The 19,724-nt window shown below is 41.4% G+C and overlaps 1 protein-coding gene across 1 annotated transcript in view; it reads left to right on the plus strand.

Annotated features, from left to right (window-relative positions):
* LOC121390422 overlaps positions 1 to 8,772 on the plus strand; it is a 67,074-nt gene extending 58,302 nt beyond the window's left edge. The window contains exons 10-12 of the mRNA XM_041522231.1: positions 2,555 to 2,608; positions 4,412 to 5,169; positions 6,480 to 8,772. Coding sequence (XP_041378165.1) covers positions 2,555 to 2,608; positions 4,412 to 5,169; positions 6,480 to 6,611 — 944 coding nt within the window. The 3' untranslated portion in view covers positions 6,612 to 8,772. The remainder of the gene's footprint in view (positions 1 to 2,554; positions 2,609 to 4,411; positions 5,170 to 6,479) is intronic.
* Positions 8,773 to 19,724: the final 10,952 nt, after the last annotated feature.

Raw genomic sequence — 19,724 nt, forward strand, 5'->3', positions numbered from 1 at the left:
TGTGTTGAGTGCGTCGTTAAATAAAACATTTCTTTCTTTCTATCACTGTGCTGTTGATTCTTTTTATACAGCCAACCCCGTTTGTGTTAGGTTAGGTACGACCCTGTGTAACTTTCTCCCGGATCAAATAATTTTCTATAACGCATCTGGTGTCATGTTATTTGTAAATATTTAATTGGAATGTTGCTTTCTATACTTATTGTTCGATCACGGGCGCTTTCTTATTTGTAAAAGCTTACAGTTTTGTTTTGTTTTGTTTGGTTGTTTTTTTATATAATGTTTTTTCAATTTCGATTTGCTCTGTTTCGTTTTATTTGTTTATTAAGTTACTTAGTGTTTTTTCTCGTGTGTATGTATAGATGTATGAATATCGGGTTTGACCAGCACATACACATATATAAACACGGCACAGGGAGATAAAAATCCTTTTTATCCTCATAAATTGTCTCATGCCGTTGCTGAGAACCGAACCTTAGGCCCCGAATTCCCCACAGTTCCCAGACCACCAAAACATTCGTTAAAAATGTATGTATGTATGTATGTATGTATGTATGTATGTATACATGTATGTATATATGTACTGATGTATGAATATCTAAATATATTGTACATATGTCGAGGTTGACTGTTACATACATACTACTCAAAAGAATTTAAGGGTCAAAAATGTATAACCAAATAAGTTTCAGAGTGTATTTTATTGATGATGTAAATTACACCAAAAATTTAATTTATTGTTCTATATTTACAAAAAAACCACAAATAAACGTCACTGTATACAAGAAAGTCACATGACATGCTGTCAAAGTTGAAGGTTGTCAAACATGGCTTTTACACATTAGAACATTCGTGTAATAGTGTGTGAATCCACCCCTGGCGCGAATACACTCGACACATCGTTGCCTCATGCTGTTGATCAGACGTCTGAAGAACTCTTGGGGAATGGCCTGCCACTCTGCCATAAGAAGTTGACCCAGATCATGAAGGTTGGCCGGAGGGGCATGGTTATCCCGAACTCTCCTGCCTAATTCGTCCCAGGCGGTCTCTATTGGGGCCAAGTCAGGCGAATATGCTGGCCAATGCATCCTTGCGATACCTTGTTGTCTGAGAAAGTCCGTTACCACTCTGGCATTGTCATCCTGCAGAACTGCCCCGCCGCCAATCTGCTGAAGGCCTGGGCGAACCAACGGCCGGATAATCTCATTCAGATAGCGGATTCCCTTCGGATTGCCATCCACCACATAGAGGGGGGGGTCCTGTGATGGATAGAGATGCCGCCCCACACCATGACGCTGCCACCACCGGACCGGTGACGTTGTCTAACGTTAACGTCAGCGAAGCGCTCCCCAGGACGTCTGTAGACACGAACCCGACCGTCGTTGAACTGGAGACTAAACCTGGACTCATCAGTGAACATCACTCGACCCCACTGAACACGTTGCCACCGCAGATGAAGTGTGCACCAGTGACATCTGGCCGTTCTGTGACGTGGTAGGAGTGGTGGTCGAACAGCCTGGCGACGGCAGCGTAGATTATTGGCTCTCAGACGATTGCGTATGGTTTGATCAGACACTCGAGTTCCAGTCGCAGTCCGCAGATTGTCACGTAATCGGCGTGCAGTGATTGTGCGTTGACGTAGAGCCATATTGGTAATGTAGCGGTCCTCTCTATTTGTAGTGCTTCGGGGTCTTCCCGAACGTGGACGATTTCGAACAGAATTCGTTGCTTGGTACCGTTGTCACAGTCGGCCAACGACACTCTGACTGACACCAAGTCTCAGAGCAACATTTCTTTGCGTATTGCCATCCTGAAGCCAAGCAATAGCCCTTCCTCGATCTTCGATAGTCAGTTGACGTCGTACCATTGTCGAATTTGGAGTGTGCACCGTACACGAACGCAAGCTCCAATTATACGGAAATTCAGCATTGGGAACATGGAATACACATGCAAAGCGTGCAAATGAAGCGCTTTGTGAAAAAGTAAGTTATGGGCACTTAGCAGACCTTTCGCTTTCGCCCTAATTTACGTGCAAATGTAAGCATGTTTTCGCCATTAGAACTAGTCGACAGTGTCAATGACAGTGGATTTTAATTCATTTATGGGTTGCTTAGACCCACTTTCGTCAAAATGGAACAATACCATGCGTGACATTATGGTCTAGCTAATATAATTGACATTCAGAAAATAATGTCGAAAATATCGTCTGACCCTTAAATTCTTTTGAGTAGTATACATAGATATTAACGCACTGGCGCAGGAGATAAATAACTCCTTTCTGGCCTCACAAATTGTCCCGTGCCATTACTGGGACTCGAACGTATGGCACCGAATCGCCCTCAACTTGCAGACTTGCCACGATACGTTCTGAGCTATTAAGGCATCCATAAAAAGAATGCTTTTTAACTTAACCATATATGCATGTTGTGTTTTATTGTTTCAAATGGTTGTTCTTGTACTTCTTTTTTTTTCTTTTCTTTTTCTTTGCTTTTTAAAAAAAAAAGAGGAAGTGGTTGTCTGGATTTTCAAAAATCTAATACCGTCTATGTATTTTCAGGAAAAACCGCAGAAGTTAATGGATTTGCATTGCGGGCGAACTATGAACTAATCGGTGAGTATGGGTAGACGAAACCTGGTTCTCTAACAAGAAGGTCGCGTTGCTTAGGGCAACACACCACCATTTGGCGTATCATTACTTGTTGTAGGAGCTTAATATAGTCCGGTTTAGAAAATAGTTCCTTTAAAAAAATCTGATATGCTTTTTGAAATCTTTCTTTGATGATTACACGCAGAATGCCCTCTGTAATAGTTAAATAATCCATTTGTTTGAAGTTACTTGTTATTATGTAGTACTAACTGACAACAACTGTTCAAGTGGTATGGTGCCACTTGTATAACAGCAACACGAGGCGGTGGTCAGGCATAGGGGTCATTAACAGAAACATTTCGTGGTCGACCATTGTTGATCTTTTACACTGCGTGTACTTGACAGTTGAGAGCACTCTCTAAAATTAGTAGTCACATGACCCTCTCGACAGTGTTGTATTTTTCACAGAATATATTCTGACATAGAAATTATATTGAACTGTATGGAGTACTTAATGGTGATGTGTAACCTTAGGACAAAATCCACTGAGTAGCGCTCTTTAACCGGCCTCGGTGATGTCGTGGTTAAGCCATCGGACATAAGGCTGGTAGGTACAGGCTTCGCAGCCCGGTACCGGCTCCCACCCAGAGCGAGTTTTAACGACTCAATGGATAGGTGTAAGACCACTACACCCTTTTCTCTCTCACTAACGACTAACAATTAACAACTAACTCACTGTCCTGGACAGACAGCTCAGATAGCTGAGGTGTGTGACCAGGACAGCGTGCTTGAATCTTAATTGGATATAAGCACGAACATAAGTTGAAATGAATGAGTTCCGTGTGTGGGCCCATTGACCCATGTTTCGTCCCAACCAGTGCACCATGACTGGTATATCAAAGGCCATGGTATGTGTTATCTATGAGATCCCTTGCTACTAAAATGGGAAAAAGAATGTAGCGGTTTCCTCTCCAAGATCTCACTACACACGTCATCTGACATTGAAACCCATGTTAAATTACCGAACTTCAAATGAAGATTACCAATAGAACGGGTTCTCGTTGGCACTAACAACATACACAATTGCGAACATACATTGCATAAGCATTTATTTTCACTCCAAAATTGAGAACATCTCCGTCTCAGTTTTTTGCTTTATGACCGCATTTGGCTGTAGTACTGGTCCTAACAGGTGGTTCATTAACCAATTCACTCCGGTTGTCTCTTGCGCTATACACCCATGTCCCAAAAGGTCAATGCACAATATTACAAAATAACATGGGGGAAATACAGCCAGAAGGCTTACCATTAAACATAGGCCTACATATTGTATTAATTCTTCACCATTTCCTAGAAGTGAATATGTGAACCATAACTTGTGTCCCAATAATTAGGAACTATAGTGGACCGTCATCAATGAACTCTCACCCGGAAGTCAACTGTGTAGTGAGACCTAAGACTAAAAATTACCAAATGTTTGACATCTAATAGCTGATGATTAATAAATCGATGTGCTCTAGTGGTGTCGTTAAACAAAACAAACTTTTTGCAAATTTTTCATGTACGTTCCAATCAGGGCTAGCTTTGGCACTCGCCAAATTCGCCAATTGCGAATTTTGAAGACAGTTGGCGAATTTTATTTTATTTTGGCGAAATAATTTTGTGTAATAATTGACATTTTTAGAAAATAACTGACAATTTCTGCAATTTTTTAAGTTTAATAAACAGTTTGACGAATTGTTTTGCTTCTTCAAATTACGTTAAATTTGTTACATGTCTGTAATGTTGACCAAAAAACAAACAAAAAACCCTTCTTTTTTCCCCCAGTTGAATCGTCTTCGGAAATCCTACCATCATCCACCGTTTCGGAAATGAGCGCCAGTTCCATCGACAGCGTCTCCATGGAAATGACGTCATCGGTGGAAGCGTCCATTTCTCCCGACGTCACGGCAACGACCGAAACGGCCATCGCCGCGGTGGAAACGTCCTACGCACCTACCGAAACGGCCATCGCCGCGGTGGATACGTCCAACGCACCGACCGAAACGGCCACCGCCACCGTGGAAACGTCCTACGCACCGACCGAAACGGCCATCGCCGCGGTGGATACGTCCAACGCACCGACCGAAATGGCCACCGCCACCGTGGAAACGTCCTACGCACCGACCGAAACGGCCATCGCCGCGGTGGATACGTCCAACGCACCGACCGAAACGGCCACCGCCACCGTGGAAACGTCCTACGCACAGACCGAAACGGCCATCGCCGCTGTGGATACGTCCAACGCACCGACCGATTCCCGGTCGACCGCGATGCCCACAGACGCCACCGTCACCATCACCGCGACGATGTCAAGCAGCACCATGGCGCCCGTGCCGCCGGTGACGACGCCAACCCCGACTAGATCAGAAACCTGCATGTGTCGGTGCAAGACTGAAGACCCGGCACAGAACAACAAGACCGAAGAAGAGGTGAAAGAGCAGAAAGTGGCGAAGATTAAAAAGGAGCTGAACGTTGACACAAAGCAACTCAGCGCCACGAAGATGAAGAAGGAAAGCGCCTCAGACGTACGCACGTCGGCCCAGGTAACACATACATATACCACATGAGTGGACGTTAGATACTGAAAAATAATTAAACTAAGGAATAAAGTGAATTAGCATTATGCATCTTAAAGGTACATTCCTGAGTTTGCTGCATTGTAAGATATTTCCGACTAATAAAATATTTCTACGATTAAACTTACATATTAAATATATTTTCTTGTTTAGAATATCAGTGTCTGTATATTCAATGTGTTTCTGGTCGTCTTAATATTTGTAAGAAGCCCAAACTGGATTTTGTCTTCAAATAATTTCGTACGTACGAAAAAATCATATTTTTGGAAATAAAATGAAATTTAACCTAGTACAAATATTAGAACGATCAGAAACACATTTAATATAGAGCCACTAATATTTTTATGCATATTTCATATGTAATTACGATCGTTAAAAAGTCTCTGTTAGTCGATAACATCTTAAAAATTGCAGCAAACTCAGGAATGTCCCTTTAATTCCAACGCTGAGCATGGATGCCAAATCATGCCATTGTATGAATTGCATTCAACACTTTCGACTTTTTTCCCTCTATGTCTCATGGCCCTATAATGTAAATGGCGGGAAACATAATATGGCAAAATGATGTGAAAAATAATAATAATAAAAAAAATAAAAAAATGAGAGTGCTCTCTGTTGCACGGGTACTAAAGTCCTGTGAGCGGACTCGCGTCTTGCTAGACTCGACCCGTGCTCGAGTACTCGAGTACTCGTGGAGACCTTACTAAAAAAACACGAGTAGCGAATTCTATTTATCCTACAACACATCTAAAATAAAATTTCACTCAATGTTTTAGTAAATCACACAATCTGATTAAAATTAGCTCTGCCGGTCTACCAGTAGATCTAACAGCATTGCGTTAACTCCCATGCCCAGCTAACATTTCGTCTGTAAATAATAAGGTATCGACCAATCACATTTTGGCTTTTATAACGTTATTTGGGAGCATACAAATACTAAAATTATCTGACAAGACTATTTATGCGGCCGCCGTGCCACGAACCATATCAATACGCACAGTTTCCAGCGTGTGTGTACGAAACATTTTCATTGAGGCACTATACACATTGAGTGTTTAAAGGCCGTGATATGTGCTGTCCTGCCTGCGGAAAGGCACATATAAAGGATCAAGGATCAATTACTAATGGAAAGAAAATGTATGTGAGGCTATGTGCAAGAATGACAAATGTCTAACGTCCAAACGCCAATGATTAATACACCAATGTGCTCTAGTGATGTCATTAAACAAAATAAACTTTAACTCCATAAAACAATCACATGTTTTTCTTGTTTCTAGGTTACTGGATACCTCGGCATCATCATGCTCACGTTGATTATCGGGATGCTGCTGTTATCCGATATTACGTCCATCTTCCAGCATGTTTCAATGCTGAAATCAAACATCCAACAGACCCTTAAACAGGACTAACATCATAAATAAGGGATCTCTTGTTTAAAGCTTCGTAATGGTGGCTTCATTGCGAAAAGTATTTACCAATTTTAGTTTTGAAATAACCTTTAGATTGTTTTGAAAAGTAATCTTTAGATCACTATCACACCGCTGCCACCCAGGGGTAGAATTTTACGCTATTCCGCTATTCCGCAAATAGTAAATTTTGAAACGGAATAGTAAAACAATTCTTCCAATATTCCGTCATAAAAGTCAAAATAAAGCACGGAATACCGAAAATCGCATGCGACAATTCCATTTTTCTACACACACACACACACACACACACACACACATATATTTTATATTAAAAATGATAGTGATCTACAGGTTAAGCACAGGGTGCTGCAGTGATGCTGAATAACTAACTACAACCTGCGTTCAGTTGAAGCGAACGCTTCCTAGCGTTATGCCATTTGGACACTGCCAACTAGTTCCTTGTTAGTTCAACCATTTCTAGATGCCAGTGTCCGCGGAAGATACGTTAAGATTAGATAAGACGTTTTAAAGGTCCTATGTCAAAGTTGAAACTACACAATATTTCGTAATTTTTACATTTATTTGTAATAAATAACAAATTAATCAATCCCACTCATGATACTATTTCCATAATTAACTCTAGAATAATAATTTTAAATCGTCGTGCACTGGACGACAAGAGGTGTTTCCCGAATAATAGTTAGCTAAATATAGCATAGCCGCCATCTTTGTTTCTTTTGTCAGCTGACCACAAAGAATTGTGTGTTGAATGTGTACACATAAAACAGTGACGTCATTAGCTAATGTGTTTGACACTCTTTTAAGATTTCTGTTTTTAAATATATTTTTTTCTACTAGTAAATAGAATTATTTGATTGTAACTTTTTTATAGGCATATAGCTGAAGGTATAAACTTTATGTTTCAAAGCCAAAATTAATAAATATCTTTGGCGGAAGCCACCATTATCGCAACTTTGACATAGTACCTTTAAGACTATGACCTTGACAGACTGAACACAGAAACATTGTTTGATTGAAGCCACTGTTGAGGCCGAATGCCAGCACATGGAATTGTTATAGTCTAGAATTAACAATGTAACTATTATGGGAGTGTGGTATCGAATACTGTTAAAGGGACTATCCTGAGTTTTCAGCCCAGAAAGACTTCAGTTTGTCCCCCCCCCCCCCCCCCCCAAAAAAAAAAAAAAAAAAAAAAAATCACAAACAAAACACACATCCTGCTTTTCCCTGCTTTTAAACATTATTTAAATGTAAAGCATTATACGGATAGATACATTTGGATTGACCTTTGGCCGAATTATTTCAAATATCGTTTGGTCGTTGATTTTTTCTCTCTTTTTTTTTTTCCATCGAAAAATGGATATTGAGATACTACGATGTCCAGAAATGCATTGGTTACAAAGATATTCGTATTCTTAGCAAGAAAGTGTAACTTGTACTGCTATAATGTAAATATATTTTATATGCCGAAAACGTTTTAAAATAGCTAGTAGCTACAAACACAATTTAGTCCATTTAACAAATATATTACAAATATTAAAATAGCGAAATATGGCATTTGCATCTTTAATAAGAAGCTGTTGTTAAGAGTTGGTGCCAAATTCATAGTCACCGTTTCGCATCTGTTAGTACTTTTTGTTAAAATATTAGCGAGCTTTAAAGAAAAAATTTCTTATTGACTAAAATGGACCAAATTAATTACCAGTGTCGACAAAGCTAACATTTTGTAATACAACTGACATAAGCGTGTCAGCTTAACATGGCAGTACACACATTAAAACTGGGGCACCTCACACTAATTTTAATCTGCCTATAAGAAAATTTGGTGTCACTGGCATTTTAAGAGATTTAAAGAATTGTTTCTATTACCAACTAACAATTTTACTGAAAATCACACTTCCATGTTGTTGGGGTTATTTTTTTTTAAATATTTACTCTGTACTGGTTTCAACCTACAGTGTAGTATCGTGCATAACAACTGTATACTAAATCAAAGTATGTTAATGTATTGGGAATAGATAATATATACATGTAGTATTTAGCATTCATTTCATTTCAACTTATTTTCGTGCTTATATCCAATTAAGGTTCAAGCACGCTGTCCTGTGCACATACCTCAGCTATCTGGGCTGTGTGTCCAGGACAGTGGGTTAGTTGTTATTTGGTTAGTGGTTAGTGAGAGAGAAGAGGTTATAGTGGCCTTACACCTACCCACTGTGCCCTTAAGAACTCGCTCTGGATGGGAGCCGTTACCGGGCTGCGAACCTAGTACCTACCAGTCTGTAGTCCGGTGGCTTAAGCACTGCGCCACTGAGGCCGGTACTATTTAGCAAAATTATCAGTGTCACATTTTTCTACCAATCGGAGCTGCATCTGTTTTTACTCCGTAAATATTTCACGGCACAACGCATCCTGTAAACCGTCTCGAAGGGAGTAGCGCAGGGATGGGAATTAGCATAGCCGGGAGTGTTGGGGTGGGTGGGAGTGGAAGTGGGTTGGGTGCACGCACAGTGGGAGTGGGTGGGTGGGGATGAGGGTGGGCACCCTCACTGTCTTTCACATTTGCTGTGGGGCGACAGGCAAATATAAAATGTGGTTAGAAAAACAAGAGGTGTGAATGGAGGGGGTGGGGGTGGGGGTGGGGTCAGTGTCGTAGCAAGGCGGGGGGGGGGGGGCACGGGGACAATGCCCCAAATCAGACCTTTTTTCTTTTTTTACTGTATTAAATTTTGTAAAATCATACATACATATATAGTGTGGGTTGCCCCCCATTAGTGGGTTGGCCCCCCAATAAAAATTGGGTGGGGGGGGGGGCATGGCTAATTCAGTTGGGATTGGGCTAAAAGATTGTCCCCATTATGAATATCAGTTTGTTGTTGTTGTGTGTTTTGGTTTCTTGTTGCTATCGTGGCTATTTGTTTCACTGGGGTGGTGTGGGGGTGGGGTGGGGGTCACTCAATCGGTAAAGCGCTCGCCTAATGTGCTTGGAGTCATAAAATCTAACCTTCCCCGTTTGGATTTTCCCCGTCCCAGCCAGTGCCCCACGACTGCTATATCAAAGTCCGGGTTTGGGGGCGATGGTGATATTCGATATAGTATAAACATTGATGTATAAAATATGTGCTTTGTTAGAACCAGGCGTGGATTTAGGAGCAGGGGTGATATTGTATCCTGCACTCAAACTTCGAGGTGTTCCAAGATTCCCTGTATGCTAAATCGGTTTGTCTTTCTAGTCGGGAATACAATAACATGGACCTTTCTGAGATACAACAGATGGTTATATATACGAGGGGCAGTCATCAATTAAGTACAAGATGTTTCATCCCAATGCAGTGGCGGATCCAAGGCTTTCCTCCCAACTAATTTGTTTCGATTTTACGTTGAAGAATCCGAGAAATCCCTTCGGGCACATTTATGGCGTCCTCCCACATGCCATTGCCCCCACCCACACCCCCAATGGATTTTCTGGATCCGCCACTGTAATGTTTTTCAAAATGGTGTGTGTGTGTGTGTGTGTGTGTGTGTGTGTGTGTGTATGTGTGTGTGAAATTATTAAGCCTACGTGTGTTTTTATTTTTACGTTTCGATTATTAGAATACAGTGTATGAACCAGTTATCTCAAATATTATTTGTATCTCTTACTATTTGTGATATTTTCTGTCATGTTTCTAAATATTACTTATAATGAATCCTCGGTAAGGTTAAGTATTAAAAGTCTATTTTGTCACCAACTTCTGTGTTGTTCAGTTATTTCCACCCAAACCATTGTACAGTAAGCCATGTAGGTTGTCATGATTACATAGGACCCCCACCCCCACCCCACCCCCACCCTTGTGATTCAGGGCCCCATCCCTGACACTATCGACATTTCTGGGCTAATAAAAAACCCCCACAATTAATAATAATTCCGTTTTCTAAACCCTAGGATTACATAGGACCCCACCTTCTTCCGTTTTCTAAACCCTAGGATTACATAGGACCCCACCTTTATCCATTTTCTAAACCATAGGATTATATAGGACCCCCACCTTCTTCCGTTTTCTAAACCCTAGGATTAAATAGGATCCCACCTTCTTCCGTTTTCTAAACCCTAGGATTACATAGGACCCCACCTTCCATTTTCTAAACCCTAGGATTATATGGGACCCCCACCTTCTTCCGTTTTCTAAACCCTAGGATTACATAGGACCCCACCTTCCGTTTTCTAAACCCTAGGATTATATAGGACCCCACCTTCTTCCATTTTCTAAACCCTAGGATTACATAGGACCCCACCTTCTTCCATTTTCTAAACCCTAGGATTACATAGGACCCCACCTTCCATTTTCTAAACCCTAGGATTACATAGGACCCCACCTTCTTCCATTTTCTAAACTCTAGGATTACATAGGACCCCCACCTTCCATTTTCTAAACCCTAGGATTATATAGGACCCCACCGTCCATGTTCTAAACCCTAGGATTATATAGGACCCCACCTTCCATTTTCTAAACCCTAGGATTACATAGGACCCCACCTTCTTCCATTTTCTAAACCCTAGGATTATATAGGACCCCACCTTCCATTTTCTAAACCCTAGGATTATATAGGACCCCACCTTCTTCCGTTTTCTAAATCCTAGGATTACATAGGATCCCCACCTCCTGTTTTCTAAACCCTAGGATTACATAGGACGCCCACCTTCTTCCGTCTTCTAAACCCTAGGATTACATAGGACCCCACCTTCCATTTTCTAAACCCTAGTATTATATAGGACCCCACCTTCCATTTTCTAAACCCAAGGATTATATAGGACCCCACCTCCTTCCGTTTTCTAAACCCTAGTATTATATAGGACCTCCACCTCCTTCCGTTTTCTAAACCCTAGGATTACATAGGATCTCCACCTCCTTCCGTTATCTAAATCCTAGGATTATATAGGACCCCCATCTCCTTCCGTTTTCTAAACTCTAGGATTACATAGGATCCCCACCTCCTTCCGTTTTCTAAACCCTAGGATTACATAGGATCCCCACCTCCTTCCGTTTTCTAAACCCTAGGATTACATAGGACCCCACCTTTATCCATTTTCTAAACCCTAGGATTATATAGGACCCCCACCTTCTTCCGTTTTTTAAACCCTAGGATTACATAGGACCCCACCTTCTTCCGTTTTCTAAACCCTAGGATTATATAGGACCCCACCTTCTTCCATTTTCTAAACCCTAGGATTACATGGGACCCCACCTTCTTCCATTTTCTAAACCCTAGGATTACATAGGACACCCACCTTCTTCCATTTTCTAAACCTTAGGATTACATAGGACCCCCCACCTTCTTCCATTTTCTAAACCCTAGGATTATATAGGACCCCACCTTCCATTTTCTAAACCCTAGGATTATATATGACCCCACCTTCTTTCGTTTTCTAAATCCTAGGATTACATAGGATCCCCACCTCCTGTTTTCTAAACCCTAGGATTACATAGGACGCCCACCTCCTTCCGTTTTCTAAACCCTAGGATTATATAGGACCCCCACCTCCTTCCGTTTTCTAAACCCTAGGATTATATAGGACCTCCACCTCCTTCCGTTTTCTAAACCCTAGGATTACATAGGACCCCACCTTCCGTTTTCTAAACCCTAGGATTACATACGACCCCACCTTCCATTTTCAAAACCCTAGGATTATATAGGACCCCCACCTTCCATTTTCTAAACCCTAGGATTACATAGGATCCCCACCTCCTTCCGTTTTCTAAACCCTAGGATTACATAGGACCCCACCTTTATCCATTTTCTAAACCCTAAGATTATATAGGACCCCCACCTTCTTCCGTTTTTTAAACCCTAGGATTACATAGGACCCCACCTTCTTCCGTTTTCTAAACCCTAGGATTATATAGGACCCCACCTTCTTCCATTTTCTAAACCCTAGGATTACATAGGACACCCACCTTCTTCCATTTTCTAAACCTTAGGATTACATAGGACCCCCACCTTCTTCCATTTTCTAAACCCTAGGATTATATAGGACCCCACCACCTTCCATTTTCTAAACCCTAGGATTATATATGACCCCACCTTCTTCCGTTTTCTAAATCCTAGGATTACATAGGATCCCCACCTCCTTCTGTTTTCTAAACCCTAGGATTACATAGGACGCCCACCTCCTTCCGTTTTCTAAACCCTAGGATTATATAGGACCCCCACCTCCTTCCGTTTTCTAAACCCTAGGATTATATAGGACCTCCACCTCCTTCCGTTTTCTAAACCCTAGGATTACATAGGACCCCACCTTCCGTTTTCTAAACCCTAGGATTACATACGACCCCACCTTCCATTTTCTAAACCCTAGGATTATATAGGACCCCCACCTTCCATTTTCTAAACCCTAGGATTACATAGTACCCCACCTTCTTCCGTTTTCTAAACCCTAGGTTTACATAGGACCCCCACCTTCCATTTTCTAAACCCTAGGATTATATAGGACCCCCACCTTCCATTTTCTAAACCCTAGGATTACATAGGACCCCACCTTCTTCCGTTTTCTAAACCCTAGGGTTACATAGGACCCCACCTTTATCCATTTTCTAAACCCTAGGATTATATAGGACCCCCACCTTCCATTTTCTAAACCCTAGGATTACATAGGATCCCCACCTCCTTCCGTTTTCTAAACCCTAGGATTACATAGGACCCCACCTTTATCCATTTTCTAAACCCTAAGATTATATAGGACCCCCACCTTCTTCCGTTTTCTAAACCCTAGGATTACATAGGACCCCACCTTTATCCATTTTCTAAACCCTAGGATTATATAGGACCCCCACCTTCTTCCGTTTTTTAAACCCTAGGATTACATAGGACCCCACCTTCTTCCGTTTTCTAAACCCTAGGATTATATAGGACCCCACCTTCTTCCATTTTCTAAACCCTAGGATTACATGGGACCCCACCTTCTTCCATTTTCTAAACCCTAGGATTACATAGGACACCCACCTTCTTCCATTTTCTAAACCTTAGGATTACATAGGACCCCCACCTTCTTCCATTTTCTAAACCCTAGGATTATATAGGACCCCACCTTCCATTTTCTAAACCCTAGGATTATATATGACCCCACCTTCTTCCGTTTTCTAAATCCTAGGATTACATAGGATCCCCACCTCCTTCTGTTTTCTAAACCCTAGGATTACATAGGACGCCCACCTCCTTCCGTTTTCTAAACCCTAGGATTATATAGGACCCCCACCTCCTTCCGTTTTCTAAACCCTAGGATTATATAGGACCTCCACCTCCTTCCGTTTTCTAAACCCTAGGATTACATAGGACCCCACCTTCCGTTTTCTAAACCCTAGGATTACATACGACCCCACCTTCCATTTTCTAAACCCTAGGATTATATAGGACCCCCACCTTCCATTTTCTAAACCCTAGGATTACATAGTACCCCACCTTCTTCCGTTTTCTAAACCCTAGGTTTACATAGGACCCCCACCTTCCATTTTCTAAACCCTAGGATTATATAGGACCCCCACCTTCCATTTTCTAAACCCTAGGATTACATAGGACCCCACCTTCTTCCGTTTTCTAAACCCTAGGATTACATAGGACCCCCACCTTCCATTTTCTAAACCCTAGGATTACATAGGACCTCACCTAGGATTACATAGGATCCCCACCTTCCATTTTCTAAACCCTAGGATTACATAGGACCCCCCACCTTCTTCCATTTTCTAAACCCTAGGATTATATAGGACCCCACCTTCTTCCATTTTCTAAACCCTAGGATTACATAGGACCCCCACCTTCTTCCATTTTCTAAACCCTAGGATTACATAGGACCCCACCTTCTTCTATTTTCTAAACCCTAGGATTATATAGGACCCCCACCTTCCATTTTCTAAACCCTAGGATTACATAGGATCCCCACCTCCTTCCGTTTTCTAAACCCTAGGATTACATAGGACCCCACCTTTATCCATTTTCTAAACCCTAAGATTATATAGGACCCCCACCTTCTTCCGTTTTCTAAACCCTAGGATTACATAGGACCCCACCTTTATCCATTTTCTAAACCCTAGGATTATATAGGACCCCCACCTTCTTCCGTTTTTTAAACCCTAGGATTACATAGGACCCCACCTTCTTCCGTTTTCTAAACCCTAGGATTATATAGGACCCCACCTTCTTCCATTTTCTAAACCCTAGGATTACATGGGACCCCACCTTCTTCCATTTTCTAAACCCTAGGATTACATAGGACACCCACCTTCTTCCATTTTCTAAACCTTAGGATTACATAGGACCCCCACCTTCTTCCATTTTCTAAACCCTAGGATTATATAGGACCCCACCTTCCATTTTCTAAACCCTAGGATTATATATGACCCCACCTTCTTCCGTTTTCTAAATCCTAGGATTACATAGGATCCCCACCTCCTTCTGTTTTCTAAACCCTAGGATTACATAGGACGCCCACCTCCTTCCGTTTTCTAAACCCTAGGATTATATAGGACCCCCACCTCCTTCCGTTTTCTAAACCCTAGGATTATATAGGACCTCCACCTCCTTCCGTTTTCTAAACCCTAGGATTACATAGGACCCCACCTTCCGTTTTCTAAACCCTAGGATTACATACGACCCCACCTTCCATTTTCTAAACCCTAGGATTATATAGGACCCCCACCTTCCATTTTCTAAACCCTAGGATTACATAGTACCCCACCTTCTTCCGTTTTCTAAACCCTAGGTTTACATAGGACCCCCACCTTCCATTTTCTAAACCCTAGGATTATATAGGACCCCCACCTTCCATTTTCTAAACCCTAGGATTACATAGGACCCCACCTTCTTCCGTTTTCTAAACCCTAGGGTTACATAGGACCCCCACCTTCCATTTTCTAAACCCTAGGATTACATAGGACCTCACCTTCTTCCATTTTCTAAACCATAGGATTACATAGGACCCCCACCTTCCATTTTCTAAACCCTAGGATTATATAGGACCCCACCTTCTTCCATTTTCTAATCCCTAGGATTACATAGGACCCCCACCTTCTTCCATTTTCTAAACCCTAGGATTACATAGGACCCCACCTTCTTCTATTTTCTAAACCCTAGGATTACATAGGACCCTCACCTTCTTCCATTTTCTAACCCCTAGGATTATATAGGACCCCCACCTTCTTCCATTTTCTAAACCCTAGGATTACATAGGACCCCACCTTCTTCTATTTTCTAAACCCTAGGATTACATAGGACCCTCACCTTCTTCCATTTTCTAACCCCTAGGATTATATAGGACCCCATCTTCCATTTTCTAAACCCTAGGATTATATAGGACCCACCTTCTTCCATTTTCTAAACCCTAGGATTATATAGGACCCCACCTTCCATTTTCTAAACCCTAGGATTATATAGGACCCCACCTTCCATTTTCTAAACCTTAGGATTACATAGGACCCGACCTTCTTCCGTTTTCTAAACCCTAGGATTATATAGGACCCCACCTCCTTTTGTTTTCTAAACCCTTGGATTACATAGGACCCCCCACGTCCTTTCGTTTTCTAAACCCTTGGATTACATAGGACCCCCACGTCCTTCCGTTTTCTAAACCCTAGGATTATATAGGACCTCCACCTTCTTCCGTTTTCTAAACCCTCTGATTACATAGGATCCCCACCTCCTTCCGTTTTCTAAACCCTATGCGTTTCGCATCTCTTCCAATTCTTCACATCTTGAGGTGATTTTGGTATCAAAATATATGTTATTGGGGGTGAGAAATATGATAAACATGCTTCTAGGCCAATTAGATGTATTCTGAACCATTTTTCAAGATGATTTCACAACAATTGAACACCCATCACTGTATTCGTGACATACTAACATACTAACAATGCAAAATACAGATTTCCCTGAAACATGTGATTTAGAAAATTAAACAATTCTTCCATACAATTCGAAAACAATGGGTTTAGTTGAAACACGCGTTTCAGAGTGACCTGGTAGGGGTCAAACCCAGTGACAGCAATAGTACAGAATCTGGTATATTATACAAGCTAAATTCAGTCAGACTGTTCTCTCATAACGTCTGGTATATTCCTCACAGCTAATTTCAATTTTGATATTTCCTGTAATTGACGAACCTCATTATATCAATTCTTAAGTCAATGCAGGTATGTATGTATTCAGATTTAACATGTCATCTGCCAGTATGATTAAGCCTTACAAGACGTGCCCCTTTTAACATCATAGAATGTCACCGGGGGTGAGATATGGATCAGACTGTGCAAACCCAGATAGTCTTGGGAAAAACATAGCCAGGGTGGGTGAAACAACTCCAATCCAGTTTCATAGAACCGCCTTTACAACCCATGCCGTGTGAGCTGGTACATTTTCGTAAATCAACAGGGGGGGGGGGGGGGGGGGGGGGGGGGGGGGGTGTGTGTTTGACAGCTTTCATCACCTTTTTTTTCGACGGATTGACTAACGCAAACTATTAAGCAAATATGTGTAATACTGACCCAGAATATGGACATATGAGGCATACAGTCGATATGGATTAGTCCCTTGGTCTATACATGACCCTGCTAGCATTGGGTTGGACATTGAATTTCTTTGGTGCTAGAGAATTGATGTGTTTCCACCGTTTATGAAAGGTTACTCTATCTCATGGTCCATTCATTAACGTGGTGAGGTAGCTTGCATGTATCAATGACTCGGAGAGCTATGGCAGCTGGAGCATCAGCTCCTGGTAGGGTCACCCAAGCTGGACTGGTCAAAGGGTAGAGACTAGACTAACATGGACCGGACAGACAGAGGACGTGAGTCAAGACAGAAAAACTGTTTAGGAGAAGCAAACTCCAAAATCAAAACTGGGCTGGAGAGGCTCAGAATCCTAGTAAGGAAACTCTCCTAGGAGAAGGAAAACGCCAAACTCAAACCAAGTCCACTGACGTCAGAGTACAGAAGCTATGCATCAGCATTACCGTGGAAACCGAATGGAAATGCCTGTCCTTGCACCAAGCTCTATGATCATGAAAGGTTACTAAGACTCGGGGTCATAGTTATGAATCCATGTTTGATACCTACCTACTAAATGCTGTTTAAAACGTTTCCAGTCTAGATCCATCAGCTCGAGATTCTCCTCGACATTCTGGGCATCCAGGGAGCGCAGACTTTGCTCATACCCAAATGTTCACGGAGATAAAGTATAATACATGAGTGGCCGTTAGATACCATTTTTCTCACAACGAGTTGTTTTAAAATGTATCTAACGAGCGAAAGCGAGTTCGATACGTTTTTAAACAACGAGTTGTGAGATAAATGCCATCTAACGGATACGAATGTATTATTCTATTTCTTACACATCCTCAAAAACAAGGTTTTATGCCAATTTTAACATCTTTTTCAGCCGTTGCATATGTAGCTAACTTACGCGTCACAGACACATGATTGTCAGGTTAACTATTTATAAGGAAACTTCTTTTTCCGGGAACTTGACAAAACGAAAGTATCATAAATTAAATAATTTAAGCATCGGTGAGATTTTAGACTGAATTTAAAAGGATTTATCCTCTGTGCCAGAGCGTTAAAATCCATGTATGTACTTATGTACTAGTCAAACCCGACCTACATATGATACAGTGTGTGTGTGTGTGTGTGTGTGTGTGTGTGTGTGTGTGTGTGTGTGTGTGTGTGTGTTTGTGTGTTTACATATATATATCATGCAACCGTGCTTCCTATTGACCTGATAACCCCTACCTGATAATTCGAAGTGTTATCATGTCACTAGGAAATGCGTTGAGCGCATAATGAATGTTTGCTCAATTTTCAGGTAGATCGTTTTCTCATTTTTCAAACATCCATTTACAGCAATAATGTATGTATTGATGTATGAATATCTATATATTGTATGTATGTCGAGGTTGACTGTTACATACATAGATATTAACGCACTGGCGCAGGGGATAATTAAATCATTTCTGGCCTCACAAATTGTCCCATGTCGTTGCTGGGACTCGAACCTGTGGCACCGAATCGCCCGCAAATTGTAAGACTAACCACGATACGCTCTGAGCTATCGAAGCTTCCATAAAAAGGAAGTTCTTTAACTCAACCATATGCATGGGGCCTACAATGTATGTATGTATGTATGTATGTATGTATGTATGTATATTAATTAATTAATTAATTAATTCATTCATTCATTCATTCATTCATTCATTCATACATACATACATACATACATACATACATACACACACACACACACATACATACACATATACATACATTAATACACACACATACACATACATACGTACGTACGTACATACATACATACATACATACATACATACTTACATACATACATACTGTGACGGTACATGCTCTTAATTTCTTTTCGCCTGTGGCGATATTAATTGTTTTAGAGGGCCGTGTGCAGTTCCAATATGCACTTAAGCCCAGATGGGCAACTTGTTACGTGATACCTTGCGCGACGGTCGTCGAGCTTTTCTAATACACACACAGCGCAGGTGTGGAGGCCATGTGGCCAGTAGTTACGTAATACCTCCGCGAGTGCGGTTTTTACAACCGTGATTTTGGCGACTTGGCGTCATTGAGTCTGGCGATCTAAGAGGAAGATATGCCGTCTTGGTCGCTGTGGAAATTCACTTGATACGTGAGGTACCGCCTTGTACCCCCAGGCGATATTTGGTTTTTTAATAAATAGCTAGGGTTTTAGAGATATCGGGGAGAAACATATTGGAAGGCGTCCAGGGGGAACGTTAGTCCGTCCGGACTGGTAATTATATATTTCCTGCTCTGTGTATAACCTTGATGTGATTGATGTGACTTGAAATATTTTAATACTGTATTATACCAATATTATTTAGACGGTGCTGCCGGTCATCTGACGCAGTAATACTGTAAGCTCACTGTTCTATATATATAAAGCTTAGCCAGTCATCCTAGAGGACCTAGGTAAACTGTAGGTTATTGTCTTTATTGTGATAGGTACCAGTATTAAGTCTGTATTACAAGGTTATTGAATGAGTAGTAAGGGTTAATTAAAAATTAACCAGTTAGGAATAGAGTTGTAAT

The sequence above is a fragment of the Gigantopelta aegis genome, chromosome 15 (assembly GCF_016097555.1).
Source record: "Gigantopelta aegis isolate Gae_Host chromosome 15, Gae_host_genome, whole genome shotgun sequence".
Lineage (NCBI taxonomy): Eukaryota > Metazoa > Mollusca > Gastropoda > Neomphalida > Peltospiridae > Gigantopelta > Gigantopelta aegis.